Consider the following 22,006-nt stretch of genomic DNA (forward strand, 5'->3'; position numbering starts at 1 on the left):
ACCCTTGAACGTGAGGGTAGCTAAAACTGAAGGTTTACAGGAGGAGGTAGGTATTACCCAAAGCTTCAGTGTGAAACTTTAACATGAGGATGCCTTCTAGGTTTACAGACCTAATTTACTGTTACTGATGGCCACCTGTACGCTGCTTTCTTAGCCCCTCCCACAGAGGAACCCAATCTTGCAGTTTTCAGAAGGGAACACACCATAAATCAGACCGTGCCAATAATTTGTATTTTGAACAAAAGTATTTGCAACAAGTTTGTCTCATTATAACGTCTCGTTTTTGAATTCCAGCCTTGATTTACGGCACACAGCTGGCTTTGTTCAGGACGCGAGCTCATTACGAGGACCCTGTTGAGCTGGAGGCAGGAGAGCGAGACTGCATGAGCAAGAGAGGGGCGTCGGTGGTGTGTGTGTGTGTGTGTGTGTGTGTGTGTGTGTGTGTGTGTGTGTGTGTGTGTGTGTGTGTGTGTGTGTGTGTAGGGGGTGGGGGATCTGGAGTTCCACTTTCTGCGTGCTATTTTATCCCCTCTCGGCTCACTTCGTAGACGCTGTTCTAACTCTACATTTGCTTGCCTTCTAAAAAGCAAATACCAAATTATGATCCATCTCATGCTGACCCTTGTTATAAATCACTTCAGAGCATCTTTTCCTGTGCCCCCATATCACCCACATCCAGAGATGCTTCTCCAACACAGCCAAAGGTGCACCAGCCTCCACTGCCATCTTTCCAGGGATTCTTATTATGGCTGAGTCCAGAGCCAGTGTCCCCTGGTCTCACCCACCACCCAGGTCCAGGCACACCTGCTACATTTACATATCAAATGCAGTAAGAGTTTGTAAGACTTCAACAAATGCTTTTACCAACACTTAGAGTAACAGAGTTACTTACATTGATTTACGTATTTATACAGCAGGGTAATTTTTACTGTCAATTCAGGGTGAGTATCTTGCTGAAAGGTTGGTACAGCAGGAGGTGGAACTGGAGCCTGGTATTTCTTTTTATTGCAAGGTGACCAGTCTAACTGCTGCGCTACCTGCTGCTCCTGCTAACTGGCATTAGTGACATGTAGCACAGTGGGCATCACTGGTGCCTCACAGCCATGAGCTGCACATTTGAGAAAAGGTTTGACCCAGCTCACGGTTTACATGCTCTTCGCACGCAAAGTTTGCGCCCCAAAAGACGTGTGGAGCAAGGCAACCACTGCTGTACCTTCCCTTACCGTGAAACTCATGCAAGTAGTCGCCACAAGCTGAACTAGGGGCAGCTAGAAGCGTAGTGGTTAGAGCTGCTGCCTTGGGACCCAAAGGTCACAGATTCAAACTTCATCTCCAGCTGTAGTACCCTTGAGCAAGGTATTTACCCTGAATTGCTCCAGTAAAATTACCCAGCTGTATGAACAGGTAAATAACTAAAAGTACCTTAACACTGTAAGTCTCTTTGGAGAAAAGCACCAGCTAAATGAATAAATGTAATATGACTTAACCACCTACATGTAGTGACTTAAGTTCAACCCTGCATCTGTGACCAAATATTTCACTACCAAGAAGTGCATCATTTAAGCTATTGATTGTTCCTCACAGGAGAACCAGATCTCCACGGCTTTGTTCTTCTGTTACTCTTTCCTTCTCCAGGTCTCCTGGACCGTTACTATGAATGTTTGAAGAATGCTGCGGTTTGCGCAAAGGACGTATTTCAATCTGTCTTTCTGTCTGTCTAGCTTTCCGTTTTTGATTTTTTCTTCAAGCAACTTATCAAAACGTTCTCCCTCCGTTTGTCAGCCAGACTACAATTAGGAGTGTACAAAATGGCAAAGACTGTGTCATATTACTTGACATGTAACGGGGACTTATTTGCCCATGTCTTCGTGGAAGCGTGACGGTGCTTCGTCCTCTTGAGCGTTGACATTGACTATGCTGGGGGCGAAGTGGCTCACTAGGTGTGATGTGTCTGATTTCGGCTGTTGGGCGCTGCTCACATTTGCTCTTTTGTACACACTCAGTCGGAAAGCCACCCGTAGTAACTGCAAAATAATATAAAGTTATAAAAACTAATAAAGAAAACGAGTCTATAAGATTTCAGTGGAATTATGAACTGATTTTCCACTTAGTGTAACATTTGAACGTATTCAAATACTATGTTATTGTATTGACATCCCAAGTGATCACTGTGGAGTTTTACTTTACAAAAATAGCAATCGTGGGAGTACAGTCCGCCGTATTGTCAGACAACTAGAACGCGTGGCCCAGTGAGGTAAAACAGAGGAAGAGTGATAGTGAGTACAGGCAGTGATTTTTAAATTATTATTCTCTAGCGGGTTTGATTCCTGAAGTCAGACATGATTTGTAAGCGTCGCCTCTACATGCTGTAATTACGTTAATTAAGAACAATGACTGATGATTGACTGGAATAATGTTGGCATTAACTTAACTGTGGGTTTGTGTTTTACCATTTTGCATGTGTTGCTTTTTAGGAAATAATAAGGAAAAATAAACAAAGCCTTGACTTTGCCCTGAATGCAATAAAACTGATGGGTATAAATGTACTGTTTACACCCAGATGCTAATGATTGACAGTTAGAAAAAAATTACCGAAATATGAGTGAGACACAGCTGGGTTCAGACCCAAAATCCTGGAGCTCAGAGGATAGCAGCTGCTCCCAAAGTCTTCATTATTAAATGCTATGAGATGGTGGATTCAATCCACTCAACTCATTACACATTGTTCATGTGCTCCTCAACATTGTTTTTTTTTTCCTTTTTTTTAAATTCTGCTAATTTATGCATCCGCTCGTCTGTTTTGTTATTGCGCGTTTATGATTGTGAGGTTTGTTCTGCATGTTGCCTGATTTGGATGCCTGATGTCTTGTTTTCCCTTTTGGGGAAGGAGGCAGGAAGCAGAATTCACAATAAGGATGTGAAGCGATGGTTTTAATGGGTGACATGTGTGAACAGATTGTTACCTGTCCTACCTGGCGCCGCGTGTCACCACAGGCACCTGGCGCAGGAGAGATGCACGCTGGGTGAGATCTTCCGTGTGGTGTGTGACACGTCACATGGCATCAAGCATCCCTTTCCCATTTGTGTCTTACTTCTTTTACACGTCTTCGAGACTAAGTAAAGCATTAAAAATGAACACGGGGCGGGGCAGTTCTCTGCGTTGTCCCTTTAAGGGATCTTTGGAACAGATGGGTCTATACATGGTCCTGTTAGGGTGCTATGAGAAAATGGGGAGAATGTGGCAGAAAAAAATTCTGGAACATTATACATCCATATTCAAAACCATGATGTGTATCCGGGTGTAAAGCACAGCACATAAACGTGCGCCTCAGCTGTGAGGTATCGCCATCCCTCGTGAATAGCATCAATCAAACCGATGATGTTGCCTAAAAATGAAGAAGAATCGACCCCCTCGCAGCGCACCCCCCCCCTAAGGTCGGCACTTTAGAACAGCGAAGCGGGTTAAAAATAGAAGGACGCCAGATAGGTATTGATTTCTCAGTGTCGCAACTTGACAGGTCATCTCAGATTCACAAGATGAGTCCACAGGCCAATTTGGGACTCGGCTGAACGCGATGATGAGGGGAGATGGATTGGCGACGGCGCGACGGCCCAACGTGAAACCCCGCGATCCCCAGAGGCGGGCCTCATGCACCGCTGTGAGGCGAAAGTAATTATGCCCTGCCCCACCCCCGCCCCGCCGAGCCCACCCCCTAAGGCCCCAAACAGCCACGGTAATGGGATTGCTGTTGACCTGTCCGTGGTTTTCCGTCCTGTCCATCCCCCAACTCCACCGTCTCAACTGTCTGCCCGAAATGTCATTTCATCCCCTTCTCTTCTTCTTTTTTTCTTTTTCTTAAATTGCTACCACCTTCAGTAATGCATTTCATATCGCCACAAACCTAGACGCACTGGACCCTCTTTGTCCCGACCCCGCCCTCCTGTCCCGCCCCCAACACCTTCGCTGGTTATTATTTTTCTTGCACGTAAAGGCGAATTGATCGGGTGGTTTGGTAATAATGTAGTCAATCTTGGGAGAGCGAGCGCAGCCCGTCGCGGCAGCACCACAATCGAGGTGATCTATAGCTGTCGGGGTGCAGATCGATGCGCCGCCCGCTCTGCCACCACCTGGCCGCGCAGCCACTTTACCTGCGATTGATCGGGGTCTGGCACGGGAGGCCGCAGCAAAGGCCGCTCGGGCTCCTTATTTATGTCGTCCGCATGTGTCTCTCTCTCTTTCACTTTATTTAATGAGGTCTTGTTGAGAAAGTGCCACCCTTTATGGGAAAACAACAGCAGGGGGGAAAAACAGAGGCGATGCACTCAGAGAATGAGACAGAAGAGTCACATCACTTGTTTTATGCACACAGTTTAAAGCTGAGAATTCTCTTTATTTCTATTTTACCATTTATCATTTCTGGCTTGTTTGTTATATCTTCAGTTGTGGAGCTGTTTTTTTAATCACAGTTATTTTGATCACCTCCATTTAAAAAAAAAAAAAAGGAAAAAAGAGCAAGCGATAAGAAGGGAAGACAGTGACAAGGATTAACAAAAGTGTGGAAGTCGCAGTATCAGCACATTGACAGGGAAATCAATAGAGGAGATCAAGGAGGATAAACCAAGAGACGGGCGCCGCACACAAAGATCTGAGGTGGAAGGTGACAGGACTGCATAATGAGATGGAGATAAAGAAGTCGTCTGAATCATCAGGAGAAGCAGCAGACAGAGCCGGGAATGATTCCGGTCCCTGTCTGTTGCGTGCGGGGATGGATGGAGGGATGAAGAAAACCTGCGGGAGGAGGTTAATGGTGACACCGTGTGAGATAAGAGAAAGGGCAATTGCACCTGAAGTTCAGTGCCTTACCCATAATGCACCTCTCCCGTCACTTTCAGTAAAGCACCAGTCGACTTTCTTCTTTCTGCTGGAGGGATTCTTCTCGCTCCATCAGCCCACGGCCTCCCGCTCTTCTCTTTAGGAGCGTGGGCCGCAACTTTGTCTCCTCGTCCCCGAGCCAGGCGACTGAGCCAGCTCGCGGTGCAATGGCAGGAAGCAGCCGAGGGAGGTATTGATTGGCTGAGTGGGTGATGTAATTGTTGTGCTTCCTCTAACTGAGTTGGGAGCTGTCAGTGACAGACTGAACACTGATACAAATGCAACTACAGGTATGTCGGTCTCTCTCGGCTGACTTGGGCTTTTGTGTTTTTCCTAAGTCAACATGCGCCCTCTGGCGGACATACCTCCGTATGGTTTTTGCATTTACCCTGAGTCTTCAACTTACGAACGTTTGTAACTTCGTTTGTTCATAAATCCAACGATTACGTCAAAAATCAACCGAAGTTTATAATGCGAACATTCCTCGATTTATTCATGGGATGGGTTCCATCAAAAAACATCACGTGAAACTATAAGGAATTAAAAATTTGCTGTAAGACTTTCATCTCTTCCCATCAACCGATTCCCATCCGTTGCTGAGTCGCTGTGCTCCGCAGTCTATGCTGCAAACAGATTATGAGGCAGGGAACACTGTGGATGGGACGCCAGTCCATTGCAGGATTTTAATTTTATTTGCTTTTATTGACTTGAAACAACATGTGCAACATTTGTCAGCATCTGGCCAATTTCAGTTTGCTTCATTGTCTGTACAATTGTCACGCCCTCCACCTCGGCAATGAGGAACACCTGTGGCTGATCAAGGTCCGGGCACATAAAGGACAACCCGGAGCGCAGGAAGATGCTGAACCTCATTCAGCCTTACTCTTCGCTCACGCTCCTCAGATTGTTTTGCTCGCCGCTTTCCTTACCTCCCTTTCCTTGTTTCTGTTCCTCCCTCTCCTGAATCTCCTCACCCTCTTCATCTTCCTCGACCCATCTCCTGATCTTTGACTCACGGAAGACGGTTTTCGGATTCTCCTCGTAACGACGTCTGCTCCTCGGTGACCTTCGCTAGTTTCCCGACGACGACTCTCGGATCCTCCCCTCATCCCGTGCGCCTCTGCGCTGCACTTGGGTCTGACGACAAACTTCCCAGATGGAATCATGATAACAATCAATAAAAGCATAATAATAGAGATGCACCTTGATTTATTGGCAGGGCAAGTTTGCTCTAACCCTAAGATACAGCTATAATAAGTAAATAAATAGTTAGGATTTTATTTAAACATTTTTGTTAATTTGAGCTTTAATAAAATTTAAACTAATTTAAAATTACCTTAAAATAAAAAATGCATTCTCTCCACAGATTCCTGTCCCTATCGCTAACTGATTGATAACAAACACTGCTCATATTTATGGTTTCTTGTTATTCATCACAAAACCTCCTGTACAACAGACATAAACTGTCAGCTCTGTGGAAATGAGTACAAATTATCCAGTTCTTTATCCTCGCTCTTTTTGGGTGCTCTTTACGGCAAGCTAGCGTCTGGGTTTGAACATGCAGGTTGTATTTGCTCCGCAACAATTTCTTGAAAATAAGTAAATGAAGAAAATCCAATCAGTAATCAATAAATAGGGAAATGTTTGCATCTTTGAATGTTCGTAACATAAGGACCCAGTGTATATCCCTGGATTTTTCTGCGTGGCTCAGTCCTATTGTGTTGTACTTTAAAACAACTTCATGTTACCCAAGTTTTAGAAAAAGTCTGCAACTTTTGACAGGGTTTTCGTTCCACTGCAGACGTCCCCATGTTGAGACACATGGTGAGGGGTATCGGATGCTGCAACAGCTGCCGGGCCTCTCCGTCCTCCTCTCGGTATATCATCATGTAGTCTCACTAGCTACCAAAATGTTCCTGGCAGAGCAAGAGAGTGAGTTTGACTCCTTGTGCCCCATCTTTTATGAATTTCATAAAAGTGGATGAAAAGCTGTCAAGCTCATCATGCGCTGGAGGACACATCACAGGCTGACCATCGCTTTCTTTCAGAACATGATGGGCAGGACTTTATCTGCCTGTGGGGAGAGATGCGGCGTACGAGAGGTTTGGTATGCGCTTGTCTTTTCATTCCGTTTGCTTCACTTTGACTCGACTCCTGCAGTCAAAATCCGGCAGAATGAGTGTGTGCGCTGCGTCGCCAAAGGGCTCCCCGTCAACCGAGTGTCTCTGTTCTCCTGTTCCTTTCCTCCCGAATGAGAGGGCGCACACTGAGGCACAGACAGGCACCCCACCCGACACCCAGTTCCCAGTCTCGCACCGTCCAGCTGTCAGCAAAGTGACACACTTATTTGGGAGGATGTTTTATTACTGAGCTGCACTGGAAAATAAGTACAATTCAGAAACGTTGCTCATCATCTGCTCTTTGTGGATTCATCAATGTGCCCTCACCAGGGTATTTAGTATTTCTAAGGTCAAGATAAAGCTTTATATATCACAGTCCTGCTAAGGCTACTAATCTTATACAAAATTCTTTTGGTGGCACGCTTTCATCTGACAGTCCTCGTTATAAATGTTTGGCTGTCAAGGCCGTTTTCTAAAAAACCTGGTATTGCATATAAAACGGCCCAGTTAACTCGAGCCGAAAGTACCCAGGGAGGTTCTGAAAAACTGGTCACTGAATCACCAGGCCTATTATCCTTCTAATACGTTGTATAAATTAGCTTTGTAACAGTAAGAATCTCACTGCACTTTGCCCACATGATTAATGTGCTCAATATGCCTAGTTTGTGCTAGTGTAGTGGTCTAGTGAATGTTACTCTTGGTTCTCTGAGATCTGTGTAGGTCTCTACAGCTTTAGTACTTAGTGTCCTCATCACCTTTGTTGTCAATATAGTAGGAGGACAAGATGCTTTCAAATAGCAGATAATTTCACTAGTTGCCAATAACTTCAATATATTCTTCTTCTTATTATTATTATTATTATTATTATTATTATTATTATTATTATTATTCATTCATTTATTTACTGTATAGTACTAGTAATAGGAGGGGGGTGCAGTGGCGCAGTGGGTTTGGCTGAGTCCTGGTCTCTGCTGGGTCTGGGGTTCGAGTCCTGTTTGGGGTGCTTTGTGACAGACTAGCATCCCGTCCTGGGTGTATCCCCTGCCTTGTGTCCTGTGCTGCCGCATTAGGCTCTGGCTCACCATGACCCCACTCAGGACAACCACTTTGAGACAGTGTGTGTGTGTGTGTGTGTGTGTGTGTGTGTGTGTGTGCGCACGCGCTAGTAATAGCAAGAGTAAAAGTAGTATTAAACCTACTTATTATCCATGACTGCTTCTCTGTATCAGGTTCATTGCAGTCTGAAGCCTACCCCTGAAACACAATGCTGGTTTAAGCTGGTTTCTCTAAATATAAATAAAATTAATCTAAATAAAATATTTTATTTTGTTGTTAAAAGTTTTGTGCAAGTAAATCATTTCAGAAATTTAAACAGAGATTTATTAACAACATATGGTTCTGTTTTTGGGGGGGAAATTTTGTAAATGTTACCTTTTTAAAAATGTGCCGTAGTCCACTATGCGGTCATTCCAGTGTCTGGTCACCTGAGGCCCCTTGCGGTTTAACTGATGCGGTTGTGCTGTGGTGCAGTTCCGCGGTCCTCCAGCAGAGGGAGCACAAAGGGACTCCAGGTGAGTCACCAGGTGGGGTAAGTAAACAGCATGGCTCACAGGTTAGGACATACACGTGCTTTAAAAGGCAAACTGGTTTTTTCACTCTCAGGCATGAAGTGCAACAGGTACCAACTAGCAGAGCTGTCTGAGGACGGGGGAACAAGGAAGAGGAACAGAAAAAGGCCGTGAATCAAAGCAGTGGTGAGTAGACAAACTTTCAGGTTCAGCGTAAATGTAGTCTTTATGTTTAAATTTAGTTCTGACCATGTCAACCAGTTAAAACAGTTTCATTAGTATCAATACTAATATTTTCTTCATATTCAAAAAAAATTTTGCAACTTTTTAAAATAAACCATACAATGACGATAGTTTGGGTTTTGTTGCAGGTACTAGAACATAGCATTATGGTGTGATCTCTATAACGATTTCTTTTCTTCCTTATTAAAAAGCAGCTCCAGTGTGAGGACAGCTTTGGTCTCTTGTGAAAACAAATCTGGAAAGAAACGATCAGAGAAAGGAAGCAGATGTGAGAGCTCAGGAGGCATCCCAAACAGTTTGCACCGCATCGCTCTGACAGCTGTGTTCAAACTGGCAGCCGAGGGTCTGCTGTGTGTGAAAGGAAAGCCACAGAGGAGCCTGAAATTGTTTTTGCCAAATTGGGCTGGAAAGAAGGAGAGAGATGATGAAGATGGGGGAAGATGTGGAGTGGGGCAGAGGGGACCGTCCATGCCCATCCCCCCTGGGGCCATACTGGTACTGCTGGGGATGTGGACTCTGGGAGGAAGTGTTGCTGGCGAGAATGCGGCTGAGCGCCCACAAGTGTCTGGAACACTGATTAACCAAAGCCCCAGACCTTTGGACTCCTGGAGATGTGTGGAGCCGCTCCTGTGTGCAACAGTTGCAGGGAGTGTCTACGGACTGCTTGCGGGGGCTGTCGCTGTGGTGACTGTTTGGCTCGCCCAGGTCACATCTGAATCCGTGGGTTTGGTTGCCACGGTTCAGCGGGTTCCGCTGATGGGACTGCTGATCGGTGCTGTACTGGGGGCTGTGGAGGGAGTGGGTAAAATCGCAGAGCTTCTTGGACCCGGGATTTTCTGGGAAGTGGTGGAAGGTGCTATGAAGGGAGCCACCACAGGAGCCAGGGTTGCGGGTGTGGGTGGAGTGACCATCGGTGGGGCCATGTGTGCTGTGGCAGTGGTGCCTGTGAGGAACATGGTGAGGGGTGGAGACCTGAGGGTGGCTCCTCTGGCCACTGTTTCTGCGGCAATGGGGGCTGCCAGGGTGGCGCTGAGCCTGGCCCCCGAGGCTGTGGCCATGGGAACCTTCATGGGGGCCGTTCTGGGGTCTGCTCGAGACCTCATTGTTCTGAAAACTCTGGGCACAGTGTTTGTGGGAGGGTATTTTGGGGTGAAAGGGCAAAAGATAATTTGTGAAGATTGGGCCACAGAGGTCTGGGGAGTGGCAGCATTGCCTGGGTGGTTGGTAGGGGCCGGAGGGGCTGTATTTCTTATTACCCTTCTCGGATCACCTCTTGGAATTTTTCCTATGTTGGTAAGTGTGATCGTGGGGATAGCTATGGCCTTTTTGGTCTGGAGAGTAGGAGAGCTCCTGTGTCAATCAGTGGCGAAGGTATTGGAAGAGTTATTTGGAGCCATAAGTACCAGTGCTCACTATGGTCCAGCTCATACATAAAGACAAAAATATTTTTGGCCCTTGTGTTATTAATTTCCGAATTAGGAATTTTTGAAGATACCGACATTTTTATTTTTATTGATTTTTAATTGTATTTTCTTCAGTTGTCTACTTTCAAAAGTTCGTTGGGGCACAAACACAGTCTGCATGTCCGTGTCCAGCCATTAGTTGGCGATAAAACGCAGAATAGGGATGTTGGACCAGATCTGGTGTTCCGGAGTCTTAGTGATCAGTAATAAGACAAAAAATATTGTACAGATTTATGGGATAAATTAATGACTAATGGTTTGGAGAAAAAAAGGTTTTAATTTTCAGTCATTTTTGTTTTAATTTTAGTTTATAAGAATGTTGTCTTACACCATATATTTTCTTATTATTGCTATATGCACAACTTTTACAAAATTTACCCAGTAAATACATTGAGGTATGTCTTTATTATTACACTTGTATTTCTCTATAATAAAAGTGAACTGGCCAGAAGCAGATAAGTGCTGCACATGTTGTTTCAAGCTAATAAAGGATGATAAAATAAAAGAGCTCTCCACAGTATTCCTGTCTCATGTCCCATGTTTCCAGAAAAGACTCCGAAACACAATGACCCTGCACCAGACAAGTGGTTGATGAAAAGGGAATAAATATATGTTATAGAGAATTCTGATTTCTTGTATCTTTATCTGAGGTTTTCAAGAACTTAATCCTTGAATAAATTAAGGAATGTTTATTATTAACATTTCATTGATTGTGGTGCCCAGTATGGGACAAGCAGTTCAGAAAGTGTGTGTGTGTGTGTGTGTGTCTGTGTGTGTGTGTGTGTGGTGCAGCGGTTGGATTTACAACAAAATCGAGCTCGGAACAGACTTAAGGTCCAAGTTATGTTCGTAAGCTCATGATGCAGTGGACTTTTGACAGCAGCTATAAACCGGTGTGTGCTAAATTAATATCATTAGCAATTCTGTTCATTCTTATGCTAGACATTGTTTGTACAGCTATATGTCAAGTGTGTCATGTTCTTACAGCCCACAGAAACTAAGGAGGAGTTCACAGAACACGTACTATCACTCCTTGCTGATATGGTTTGAGGACGAGCACATCTGCATACTGCCTGTTGGTCCTGGATTTTGTGCTCTTTCTGATTATTCTGTCTAAAATAAAATGCCATCAGAAAAGACAGATGCATTTCTTTTTTATTTCATTGCAGTTATTTCTTATAATTCCATCACAGTTTGTTGACTGCCATTGTCCAACAAAATGCCTGTCAGCAGACTGCAGTGCCTGAGTGATGTTCAATCTACATACCTGACAGATCAGATACCCTGCGTGACTGTGTGTGTCTCGAAAGGATTTTCGAAAACTTTTGCGTCACCCTCTACACTCGGTCTGATATGAAAACTACAGCAGAGGGCAAACCTTATCTCCTATTACTTAATTTGTTTCATCATCCATAGTAAAATATGTGGTTTATGAATCACAATGAACAAAGGAACCACAATACCAGTAAAGTGTGGTACTGTGCAATAAAGCAAAACACAGAATGTACTTGAAAATACGTTTCTTTCAGAAATTTCAAATGCAAAGCAGGCTGACATTTTCTCTTGTGAAAGCACATGTTGTTGCAGGGTTGCCTACGATAGCCGAGAGTTGTAGCTGGCTAATACACAAACACAAATTTGTTTCTGAGCCCAAAGAACTAATTACTTAGCTGTCAAATAACTAATTTAGACCAAAAGATGAACTGTTTGTTTTTAGGGTTTTTTTTTTTTTTTTTTCAAAGCAGAATTTTTGCTCGTTGAATTCTTCACAGCACCTGTGTTTCATTCATTGATTTCTTATGCGGGAGGGGATCTGTGGTGCAGCAGGTTTGGCCTGTGCCTGCTGTCTGGTGGGTTTGGGATTCGAGCCTTGCTTGGGATGCCCTGCAGTGGATGGGCATCCTGTCCGGGGTGTGTCCTTTTCCCCCTCCAGCCCTGTGTCCTGCGCTGCCGGGTTAGGCTCCGGCTCACCACGACCCCGCTGGGGATAAGTGGCTTCAGTCACTGTGCGCGTGTGAGAATCTCTTATTCAGAGTGGCCATAACACACCTTCTTTAACACACTGTGCAGCAGATTGTGGACAGTGAAGAAGGTGGAAGGTATCTATTAAATTATGAATCATGGAAATGCTTTATGTGTCTTTGCTCAGCACAAAAATGGAAAATTATTCATTATTTTGTTCCACACGCCTACAGTTGGGTGTTAGAGCACCTTGTGAAGTTACTTTTTCACTCCAGGATTTCATTAAACATTAACCCCCATGTCACCTTATCTGGAGCTCCTCTGTGAATGAAGGTGCTGATACTGAAAATAATGGCCATGGATGTGTCACATGAGCAGAGATGGCCAGAGCAGCCAGAGTACTCAAGCATGGTAAATAAAAGTACTGTTACTTCCGTAAAAGCAAAAGTACTCATCCAAAGACTTACTTAACTGAAAGTGAAAAGGTATTTACTTTGAATCAAATGAAGCTGTTTAATGAATCCCGAGCAACAAAACACACACAATGTTGTGATACATTGTATACATACATGCATAAAAATGTAGTTATATACTAGCAGGAAAAAAAAAAATGCATCTACATATCGTTTCAATAAATCAAATCACAGAAAAACTTAGTGAATTCCCAGCCTGTCAGCAATACGGGCGGAGAAGAGGGACAATTTCTTGTAGTTCAGCGTTAATCTGGAATTGTTATTAAATCACAATTATTCTTTAATCTCCAGAACATCCTGCCGTGTCCAATTACTTAGTGATTTACCCATTTGTGCAGCAGCAGGGTAATTTTTTACAGTGTCAGATCAGGGTATGACATGGGTGTCTGTTAAATGTGTGCTGAATTCTGATACTAAAATATAATGGTATTATAAAACACGCGCGCGCACACACACACACACACACACACACACACACACACTTTCAGAACCGCTTGTCCCATACATTAAAATATCATTTAAGTAAATAGATCAATGAAAACGACTAAGATTATTTTACAGTAAACATTCAAATAAAAGTCCAAAGAATGTTTTTTTTCAATAAAAGGCTGAGGAGGGCTTTTACTTTGGAGAAAAAAAAAAAAAAAAAAAAAAAAAAAAAAAAAATCCGAGACGCCGGAAGTAAAACCTTTGACACAGTCATGACCTCACGTACGCGCGGCCGCCAAAAGAGGTTATGCGTGGTTATAGCTGAGCGTTTTTGAACTAAAATTCTGCAGTTTTTGAGCGTCATTTTGCGCTTGAACTGCCGCGATGGAGAGTCGCAGTTCCCCGGAGTCAGCCGTCGCAGGTATGTGGACGCAGAGAGGCTGTGTGTGCGCCAGAGGGGCTGGGAGTGGGACTTTCCTCGGGGTCTCGGTGCTTCCTCCTCACTCACTGCTCGACTCTGAACAACGTTATGCCTGGCCGTTAGTTGTGCGTTGCTAGTCTGTCACTGTGTGTGTGTGTGTGTGTGTGTGTGTGTGTGTGTGTGTGTGTGTGTGTGTGTGTGTGTGTGTGTCCGTCCACCGCAACATTATATTATATATATGTTATCGCTCACAGTGTAGTCATCTCTGCTACTGACTGTACTCCGTCGCTCGCTGCAGTAAAAAAGATGTGGAAATGTTCAAATTGCAAATATATTTTCAAAGATACAAACATGATTCCCAGATTTATTCGTTTTAATTTAAACTGTATTTTCTTCACACTTGCATGTTCAGTTTTTTTTTCTGGTTGCAACGCATGATGATATTCCCGCAGCCAGCAGTAGGTAACACTCAGTCAAAGTGGAGGGTGGGAGCACTTTAATTGGACTCATTTTCACAGTTTTCACAGCTCATGAGCCTCATGTCTGGTGTTTGGAAGCGCTGCTGATCAATGACAAGATGACAAACACGTTATTATACGTGTTCATTGCATAAACTGGCTAAATATGATGGCTGAACAGAAACTTGAGAATTTTTTTTTAAAAAGGAAAAACTCAGGCAAAATTTTCAATTACCTTTCGTTTCAATGTAAAATACTTTAGTAAGGTCTTACGGAGTATTGCGTATTACATCTGCGACGATATTTCGCAGAACCCAGCCAAGCAGTAGATCGAAAGACATTCATTGAGTTTTTTGAGACTTGCTTTGAGCAAAATGACATGAACGCTTTCAGCTCCAAGTGTCGAGAAGCTTGAGAATATTGAAAAAGTCCCCACAAAGTGGCATGTGAACTGATAATACTGACTGTTTCCAAAGAGAAAACCTGCAACCGCGGCAAAATAATCGCACGCACATCGTCTGAACCACTTGTCCCATACGGGGTCACGGGGAGCCGGAGCCCAACCCAGTCCGTCGCAAGGCGCCCCAAGCGGGACTTGAACCCCAGACCCACCGGAGAGCAGGACAGGGTCCAACCCGCTGCGCCACTGTGCGCCCCCCTGGCAAAATAACCCACAGTGAATTTTCCAGTTTCTGGTCGGGGAAAGAAATCTCAATAAGAGTGATATTTGATGATAATGGTGAGAACTCCTTTTGTTTCAGACTCCTTTCTTCTTCTGTCCTCCCTGCGCCTCTTGGTTCCCCCTCTGCGCCTGCTGTCTGCAGCCATGTGGCAGGTGGCACAGCGCAGAGACGTGCTGCATTATGGGAAGTTGGAGGAGTTTGTGACTTTGGTGACGGAGGCGCTCCCAGAACTAATGACATACAGACAAAGGTCCCAGCTCATTCTGGGTTTGCGTGCAAGGGTGAGAAATATGGCGGAGGCGAAGAATGAGTACTTTTGGGGTGGTGACTAGTAACAACCCATTGCTCTTCAGCAGATGAGTGTTGAGTGAGTCAATTCTTACACTTTCAAGTAATTTGGACCTGTGAGATGGAACGCTATTGTTGCTTGACACTTTTTCAGCTGATTCTTGAGATGTGTCGAATTGAGAGTCCCGTGGACCCTCAAGCCATCGAGCCCCACCTGGAAAGGATGCAGCTGCTCCCTGGAGCCCAAGAGCATCCTTGGGTAAGTGATCATGGCTTGGCCTATAAGCACCATAACAGTAAAACTGATTCTGATTTTTTTTTTTTTTTAAAAAGAATTTTTCAGGTAAGATTCTTTCAAATAAAGATGCAATGGATTTAAAATCCACTTGAAGATTATTATGTATTTGTCCAGTTTTTATCAGTTGCTGCTCTTGTCTAGGAATGCTGTGTTCCCCAGCCTATCTTGGAAACGCATGGCATGAGATAAGGAACTCAGTGTAGGGACAGAAGTCCATTGCAGGACTTTTATATTTTAGTAACTTGAAACATCATATTATAGCAAGACGAATTCCTTGTATGTGTAAACACACTTGGCAATAAAGCTCATTCATTCATATGCAACAGTCCTCAGCATCTGGTCACTTTATTTGCTTTATTATCTATGCAATCAATAAAAGAGTAAGAATAAAGATGTAATTTATTCACTTTGGAGGTTCTCAAAGTCCCAGAAATAACTATAACAAAATATGCTCTAAGACTTAGGTTTGTCTTTGAGGTACATTAAAATTAAAACTTAAAATGACTGAAAAATGCATTGTCCACAAATTCCTGTTCAGTGCTGATTGTTTATCGATATGTACCATAAACTTGTATGAAGTTCTTATTTATCACCAGTGCACAGGAACACCAGACATGAATTGCAAACACTGTGGAAGGGAATTGAGCTAATATTTTCCCAAATTCCAACTCTGTTTGGATGTGTTTTACTGTCAACTTGATGCTAAAACTTAGGTCAATTTCACAAATTTAAGAGAAGAGATTTGTGAAGAAAATGCAATTAGAAATAAATTAACCACATGGAAATAACTATTTGAATTTATTACTTGAATGTTTGTAACACCCAGACCCCATAAATACATATATGAAAATGTAATATATGAATTATTTCTAAGGTGCAGCAGGGGAGGGATGAAGAGGTGGAGGTGTCAAAAGCTAACTTCCTGGAGTTGATTCAACTCCTACTAAAAAACTCACCTGAGAGAGACTCCTTTTTCAAGGTGAAACTGCCTCCCTGTTGACAAATTCTGTTATTTGCATTGTTATTGTCTTTACAAATTATTTTTCATTCACCTTATGACTTATTACGGTAAGAAAATGTTTGTAACGTTGCAGGTATCAAGGAACCATGTTCCATTTCAGCAGTTTGCTTCTTTTTCCTCTAGTTGTCCCATTTGGAAAAAATAACAAGTATATTTCTCTCGTGCAGAAACTTGTGTGTCATTTCTCCCAGTGAATAGGAGGTTTTTTTTTTTTTATTATTAAAAACTTGTGTTTTCATTCTTATGTGGTCTTAATATAAGAACAATTGCAATCAGTACAACTTTAGTTACCACAAACTGCACTCATATTTATTTTGTTGTGATATTTATTGTGTTTTCTTCCCAGGATATGTTCCCAGTGGCCTATGGGCCCAGTTTTGACACAGCCCTGCAGAAGCTCCTCTGGGAGCTCCTCTCCAGACTGGAGAAGCTTTTGCCCGTGCCAGACCTCGACCAGGTATTCCGAACAAAAATACTCATCCATGCACAGACAATTTACTGTTCCTGCTTTCTGTTTCTGCCATTAACGTGGGAGGGTTAAATCAAGACATCTTCGTAAGCTGGCCACCATTCCAAATGAGTGCTTTTTTTTTTTTCCCCCCACTTTTGGCAACTTCTTGGTAAATTGTTGACTTTTGTTGTTATAGTAATCTGTGGATACATTGCACCAGGTTTTGACTGGCTCAGATTTGTTATCGACGACAATAATGCAGACATGACTGGTTAACAGTTCATAGTAGGGGTTCATTTTTTTTAATTGCTTTTTTCCCACAAAAACGTGTTTACAACTTACAGTAGCAGTGTTACGAACATCCATCGTTTCCATTTAAAATCAATGGTAATGTTATTTTTCCAAGAATCCACCTTACAAGCAGATCTTAAGTAATAACCACAAATGAAGGAAATTTGTTTCTCTCAGACGGTGTCCTGGCTCAGTACTTCGCCTTCTGTTCTGGAGGAGTGTGTGCAGTCTCTCTCCCCACCCCAGCACCTGAGGACCATTCTCCAGCAGTATAAGTGTGTTGGACATGTGGACACAGACGGTATTGTTCCTAGGTCACAAACCCAGTTTAGTGTCTGGGGCTTTAGGTGGCATAGTGGTTAGAGCTGCTGCCTTGCATTCAAAGAAGCCATGTTCGAATCTTACCTGTTGTTAATACCGTTGCTCAAGGTACTTACCCTGAATTGAAGCAGTAAACGTTACCTTGCTGTATAAATGGGTAGATTGGTATAAGTAGCTTAACACTGTAAAAGACTTCAGAGAAAAGTCTCAGATAACTGAAAATATAGTATAGTAATGTAATAGTATGCTGACATCTCTGATGTGAACGATGAATGACTATGAATGTGCATTTAATGAAAATGAAGTTCAGGCTACTAGGGATTCTTTTGTTTTAATTTTTTTTTAAATATACATTGTAGTGGTATTTTTTGCTGAGATGACAAGTGGCTGATTGTCTTTGTGTCTCATGCAGCACCTCTGTCGTCCATGGGAGACTGTATCCTCTCTGCTCTGTGCTTCCCTAACCTTGTGAGGATGGCTGCTGCCACTCCCGAAGAAGCCAGCGACCCACCCGATTATATGCATGATTCACTGGACTTCTTAAGTCCTGCTTTTGTGAGTGAGGAAGTTGTCATTGAATCAGAGGTTGATATTTACCCAGGAGTGGACTTGGAGCTCAGAACAGGTTTTGAGCTGGAGGAAGTCAGGTCGGACGAGCAGTCAACTGATGGGGATTGCTTGGGGGGACTGTCTAAGGAAAGTGGTCCAACGGAAGGAGGGGGAGTGGCACAGTCCTATGAAGTGGCCAAGTGTGGTCAGGAAGCAGAGGCTACCGATGATGAGTCGGGGTCAGCATGCAAAGTGGTGGCATCTCTGGGTGTGGAGGTGGTGTCCGTAGGCATGGAAACAGTTCCCGCGGAGGCTGTGCCCCTGGGTGGAGGTGCAGAGCACAATTATGGAGAGGCTATGGAGCAAAGGAGAAGTGCAGAAGTTGTGGAGTCTGTAAGAGCTGAAGGTGACTTGCTGGTCGTGGAGGTGAAAGGACATGATGAGGATGAAGTGAGGGGCTCAGATGGATTGCAGGAGGACAAAGAGATGGCAGCTGGAAGAAAACCTACTTGTGGGCACCTCCAGGAGAACAGCCTGTCCCATCTAGTTGCTTCCTGTCTGCTTCAGCAGCCAACGGTGCTCATCCAGCGCCTCGCCATTTCTGATGTCTCGAAGCTGCCGCGTAGGGTGAGTGCTTGTGGCGAGCAACACACATCTTTACTTGGAAATCATGCGAAGATGCAGCAGCGGAGGAGACGGGACAGCAGCCGCAAGAGGAAGGCTAAGGTCCTCCTGCAGCTTGCCCTGAGACGGACAGCACCTTCCGAGAAGGAGTGAGTGCGACAGAGGGTTAGCATGTGGAATGTAGAACAGTTCCGCGGCAATGTGGTAAAAGTGGTGACACATTCTTGTGTCCATCTTTTGTAGGAACATCGCTGGGTCTACACACCAACCTCTGATCACGTCCACTGAGGAAGAAAACACAGGTGATGGAAATTTGACCGAGTTCCTTGTATATACTGTATCTACATATTTTCAGAGTTTCAGTCATCAGCGCAACCAACTCTCTTATCAGGAGGTGTGGGATGATTCCAATCCGTAAATTGAACAGTGTTTTTGTTACACTGACTGTACAGGGCTGTGGACAAGTGTTTGCCCCTTTACAGTTTCTGTTTTTGCAGCTTTTAGAGAGAAATCAGATTTTGTCAGTTCCAGAAGTACCCACATTCCTTGATTTGCAAACATTGTAGTTCAGAATGTTCACTTCTACCAACCCATTGAATTTTTATCTTTAAATGTGGTGATGACTTGTGCTGTACATTGTGATTATTTACTTATTTATTCAGACTAATCTCAGTTGTTCGGGACTTTAATCACCTTCTCCCTTTATTTAGCAAAGCACTTAGTTTGGTTCCTTACTATGTTTAGGATTATTTATGAAATGGGAATCTTTCACATTCATGGCATTTTTTGTCTAACATTTTATCCTTTGTGCCATGCGTACACTGCATACAGTAGTGTGCGATTTAGATGTACGAATAATACTGTATAGAGTATTTCATTACAGTATTTTTAATTGTTGGGAATTTCCATAGTTGTATTTTCCATTGAAATAGTAATGTTTATATCTGGGTTTTTCCTGAGAGAAGTAAAAAGCTATACCAGTGTATATATAATATATACATACTGTCATTTTATTTTTTAAAATGTCACTTCCTTGTTGTGGAATCATAAGTCTGAAGTAGTAACTTTAATCAACATAATTAAGAGGCTGATCAGAGATGGCATGTTGCCGTAATAAACGTGAACTGGACTATGATTTGTGTTCTGTCTTACCCTGAATTTAGTCTTTCGTGACCCAGCTTATTGTGATATTAGATGTAATGATGTAATTACGTGCATTATAATGATATCATAATGAAATATAATTTCAATTAACTTTTGTCTTTTCTGACATCTTCTAGGTCATAAGCAGGAGGAGTCTGCTCAGCCCTGCTCTCCCTTGTTTCCCATGGAGGAAGTGAATGTTCAACCACGGGTCCCGAAGGCTGGTGGAAAGGAGGGGGATGGGAAGTCTCCAAGTGCTGGCAAGGACAGAACAGAGGGCCCGCTGTCCCACAGCAACGGACTCGAGGAGCCTCCACCTGGAGTGCCCCCAGGGGCGCACACCTGCCCACAGTGCAGCAAGAGTTTTCGATCCCGGTCAGACCTGACAAGGCACCACCGCATCCACACAGGCGAGCGGCCCTACCAGTGTGAGCAGTGTGGCAAGAGCTTCGGCAACTCGTGGGACCTCACGAGGCACGAACGCACACACACGGGCGAGAGGCCCTTCCACTGCTCGCAGTGTGGCAAGAACTTCACCCAACTCGGTTCACTGAGACTGCATAACAAGCAGGCGCACAAGCGCGAGTGGCCCTTCCACTGCTCACAGTGTGGCAGGAGCTACCGCTTCTCGGCCGAGCTGGCGCGCCACAAGCAGAGCCACACCGTGAGCCGCCCACACAAGTGCCCGCTGTGTGAAAAGAGCTACAGCCGCGCATCTGATGTGCGCCGGCACCAGCTGCTGAACCACACGGACAAGCGGCCGCACCCATGCCCCCAGTGCGGCAAAAGCTTCAAGACATCGTGGGACCTGGCGAGGCACCGGCGTACACACACAGGTGAGCGTCCCTTCATCTGCTCCCTGTGCAGTAAGGACTTCACTGAGCTGGGCTCCCTGAGGCTGCACCACCAGAGGGCTCACGAAGGGAAGGGCTTGTTCCGTTGCCCGCACTGCGACAAGAGTTTCACGGAACATTCCGGATTGAGGAAGCATCAGCGGACGCACGCCGGGGAGCGCGTCTTTCAGTGCACTTTCTGCCAGAAGAGGTTCACCCGACTGTCGGTGCTGACCCGGCACCAGCGCATCCACACCGGGGAGAGACCGTACCTGTGCTCACAGTGTGGCAAGAGCTTCCTGTCACACGGAGAGCTTTCAAAGCACCACAAGTGCCACACAGAGGAGCGGCCCCACATTTGCTCGCAGTGCGGCAAGGGTTTCAAGATGGAGGCGGCACTCAAGAAGCACGTTCAGACGCACTTGGGCCAGTGCCCATACCCGTGTCCTCACTGCGAGAAAACCTTCACTAACAGAACGGGCTTGTCTAGGCACAAGCTCATCCACACGGGTGAAAGGCCGCACCTCTGCCCTCAGTGCGGGAAGACCTTCCTGTCTGTGGGGGAGCTGCTCATACACCAGCGGTACCACACGGGGGAGCGGCCGTACCACTGCGCGTACTGTGGCAAGAGCTTCACCCAGTCGTGCTACCTCACGGTGCACCAGCGCAGCCACACGGGCGAGAAGCCCTACTCCTGCACCGTGTGCTCCAAAAGCTTCTCGCACTCGACGCCACTCAAGAGGCACATGCGAACCCACACTGGGGAGAAGCCCTTTCTGTGCCCCGAATGTGGCAAGAGCTTCGGCCGCCTGTGTCAGATGAAGACGCACTTGTTAACTCACGCGGCGCAGTGAAGCAGTGACCTTTTGTTTTTGCAGGTTTATGTGATTTTAAGTCTAGAAACACAGCTGAAATGTAAAATCCAATATTTAAATGGGAACGCATGTAGTGAGGAGCTGCTTGTAGTATATTTGTAATTCAGCCCTGAAGTATCTTTGCGCTCTCCAGACATCCGGAGAGGTGTTATGAACCATCCGCACCAGATGGCCGTTTTTGTGTTCTATTTTTGTAAACCCTTAGCAGTACTGAGTGCTGTGACAACACTAGTTTAGTTCAGGTACTGTAATTGGTACACAAATTGCACTGGAAAAGGTGCAGGTATTGAACAGTATTATTTCAGGAGTTGGGTTGTGTCAGTTTTAAAGATGGATAGTTTTTCTGAACACACCCTGCAACTGATTTGGCATTTTTTTTATATGATAAACGGGTGAAACATTCTGCAAACCTGTTAAAGTATAAATAAAAGGTTTATCTTATATAATATGATCTCTCTATATTAATATGTATGTATACAGATATAGATCTATATATAAAAAGCTCAGTGAATAAGCAGTTTTCTGTGTGTAAGCCGTCAAGAGCTGAAAGTGGCTTTCCCCGTGTTGGAATTTACCCAACCAAAGACTGACACTATTGCTGTTCTGCCACTCTTAGATG

The 22,006-nt window shown here is 44.4% G+C and overlaps 2 protein-coding genes across 3 annotated transcripts; both read left to right on the forward strand.

Annotated features, from left to right (window-relative positions):
* Positions 1 to 8,701: 8,701 nt before the first annotated feature.
* On the forward strand, positions 8,702 to 10,442 carry LOC108926670 (uncharacterized). Its single transcript, XM_018739518.2, has 2 exons — positions 8,702 to 8,747; positions 8,996 to 10,442. The coding sequence occupies exon 2, from the start codon at positions 9,273 to 9,275 to the stop codon at positions 10,236 to 10,238; it is 966 nt and encodes a 321-aa protein (XP_018595034.1). The 5' UTR covers positions 8,702 to 8,747; positions 8,996 to 9,272; the 3' UTR covers positions 10,239 to 10,442.
* Positions 10,443 to 13,348: 2,906 nt separating this feature from the next.
* On the forward strand, positions 13,349 to 21,792 carry LOC108926659 (zinc finger protein 14-like). 2 transcript variants are annotated; one of them, XM_018739503.2, is made up of 9 exons: positions 13,349 to 13,552; positions 14,772 to 14,974; positions 15,136 to 15,240; positions 16,154 to 16,258; positions 16,647 to 16,757; positions 17,220 to 17,343; positions 17,776 to 18,685; positions 18,780 to 18,838; positions 19,817 to 21,792. In XM_018739503.2, exons 1-9 carry the CDS (start codon positions 13,516 to 13,518, stop codon positions 21,364 to 21,366), a joined length of 3,204 nt encoding a protein of 1,067 aa, XP_018595019.2. In that variant the 5' UTR covers positions 13,349 to 13,515; the 3' UTR covers positions 21,367 to 21,792. The 2 variants fall into 2 exon arrangements, with proteins under 2 accessions (XP_018595019.2, XP_018595020.2); XM_018739504.2 differs by having other exon boundaries at positions 16,160 to 16,258.
* Positions 21,793 to 22,006: the final 214 nt, after the last annotated feature.

This window comes from Scleropages formosus, chromosome 5 (assembly GCF_900964775.1).
Source record: "Scleropages formosus chromosome 5, fSclFor1.1, whole genome shotgun sequence".
Classification (NCBI taxonomy): Eukaryota; Metazoa; Chordata; class Actinopteri; order Osteoglossiformes; family Osteoglossidae; genus Scleropages; species Scleropages formosus.

Excerpts from the sequence above, each read along its gene's own strand:
- LOC108926670 (XM_018739518.2), top strand. The coding sequence starts at position 9,273 with ATGCCCATCCCCCCTGGGGCCATACTGGTACTGCTGGGGATGTGGACT.
- LOC108926659 (XM_018739503.2), top strand. The coding sequence starts at position 13,516 with ATGGAGAGTCGCAGTTCCCCGGAGTCAGCCGTCGCAG. Across the intron at positions 14,975-15,135 it reads TTCTGGGTTTGCGTGCAAGG|CTGATTCTTGAGATGTGTCG; the intron begins GTGAGAAATATG and ends ACACTTTTTCAG. Across the intron at positions 16,259-16,646 it reads AGAGAGACTCCTTTTTCAAG|GATATGTTCCCAGTGGCCTA; the intron begins GTGAAACTGCCT and ends TTTTCTTCCCAG.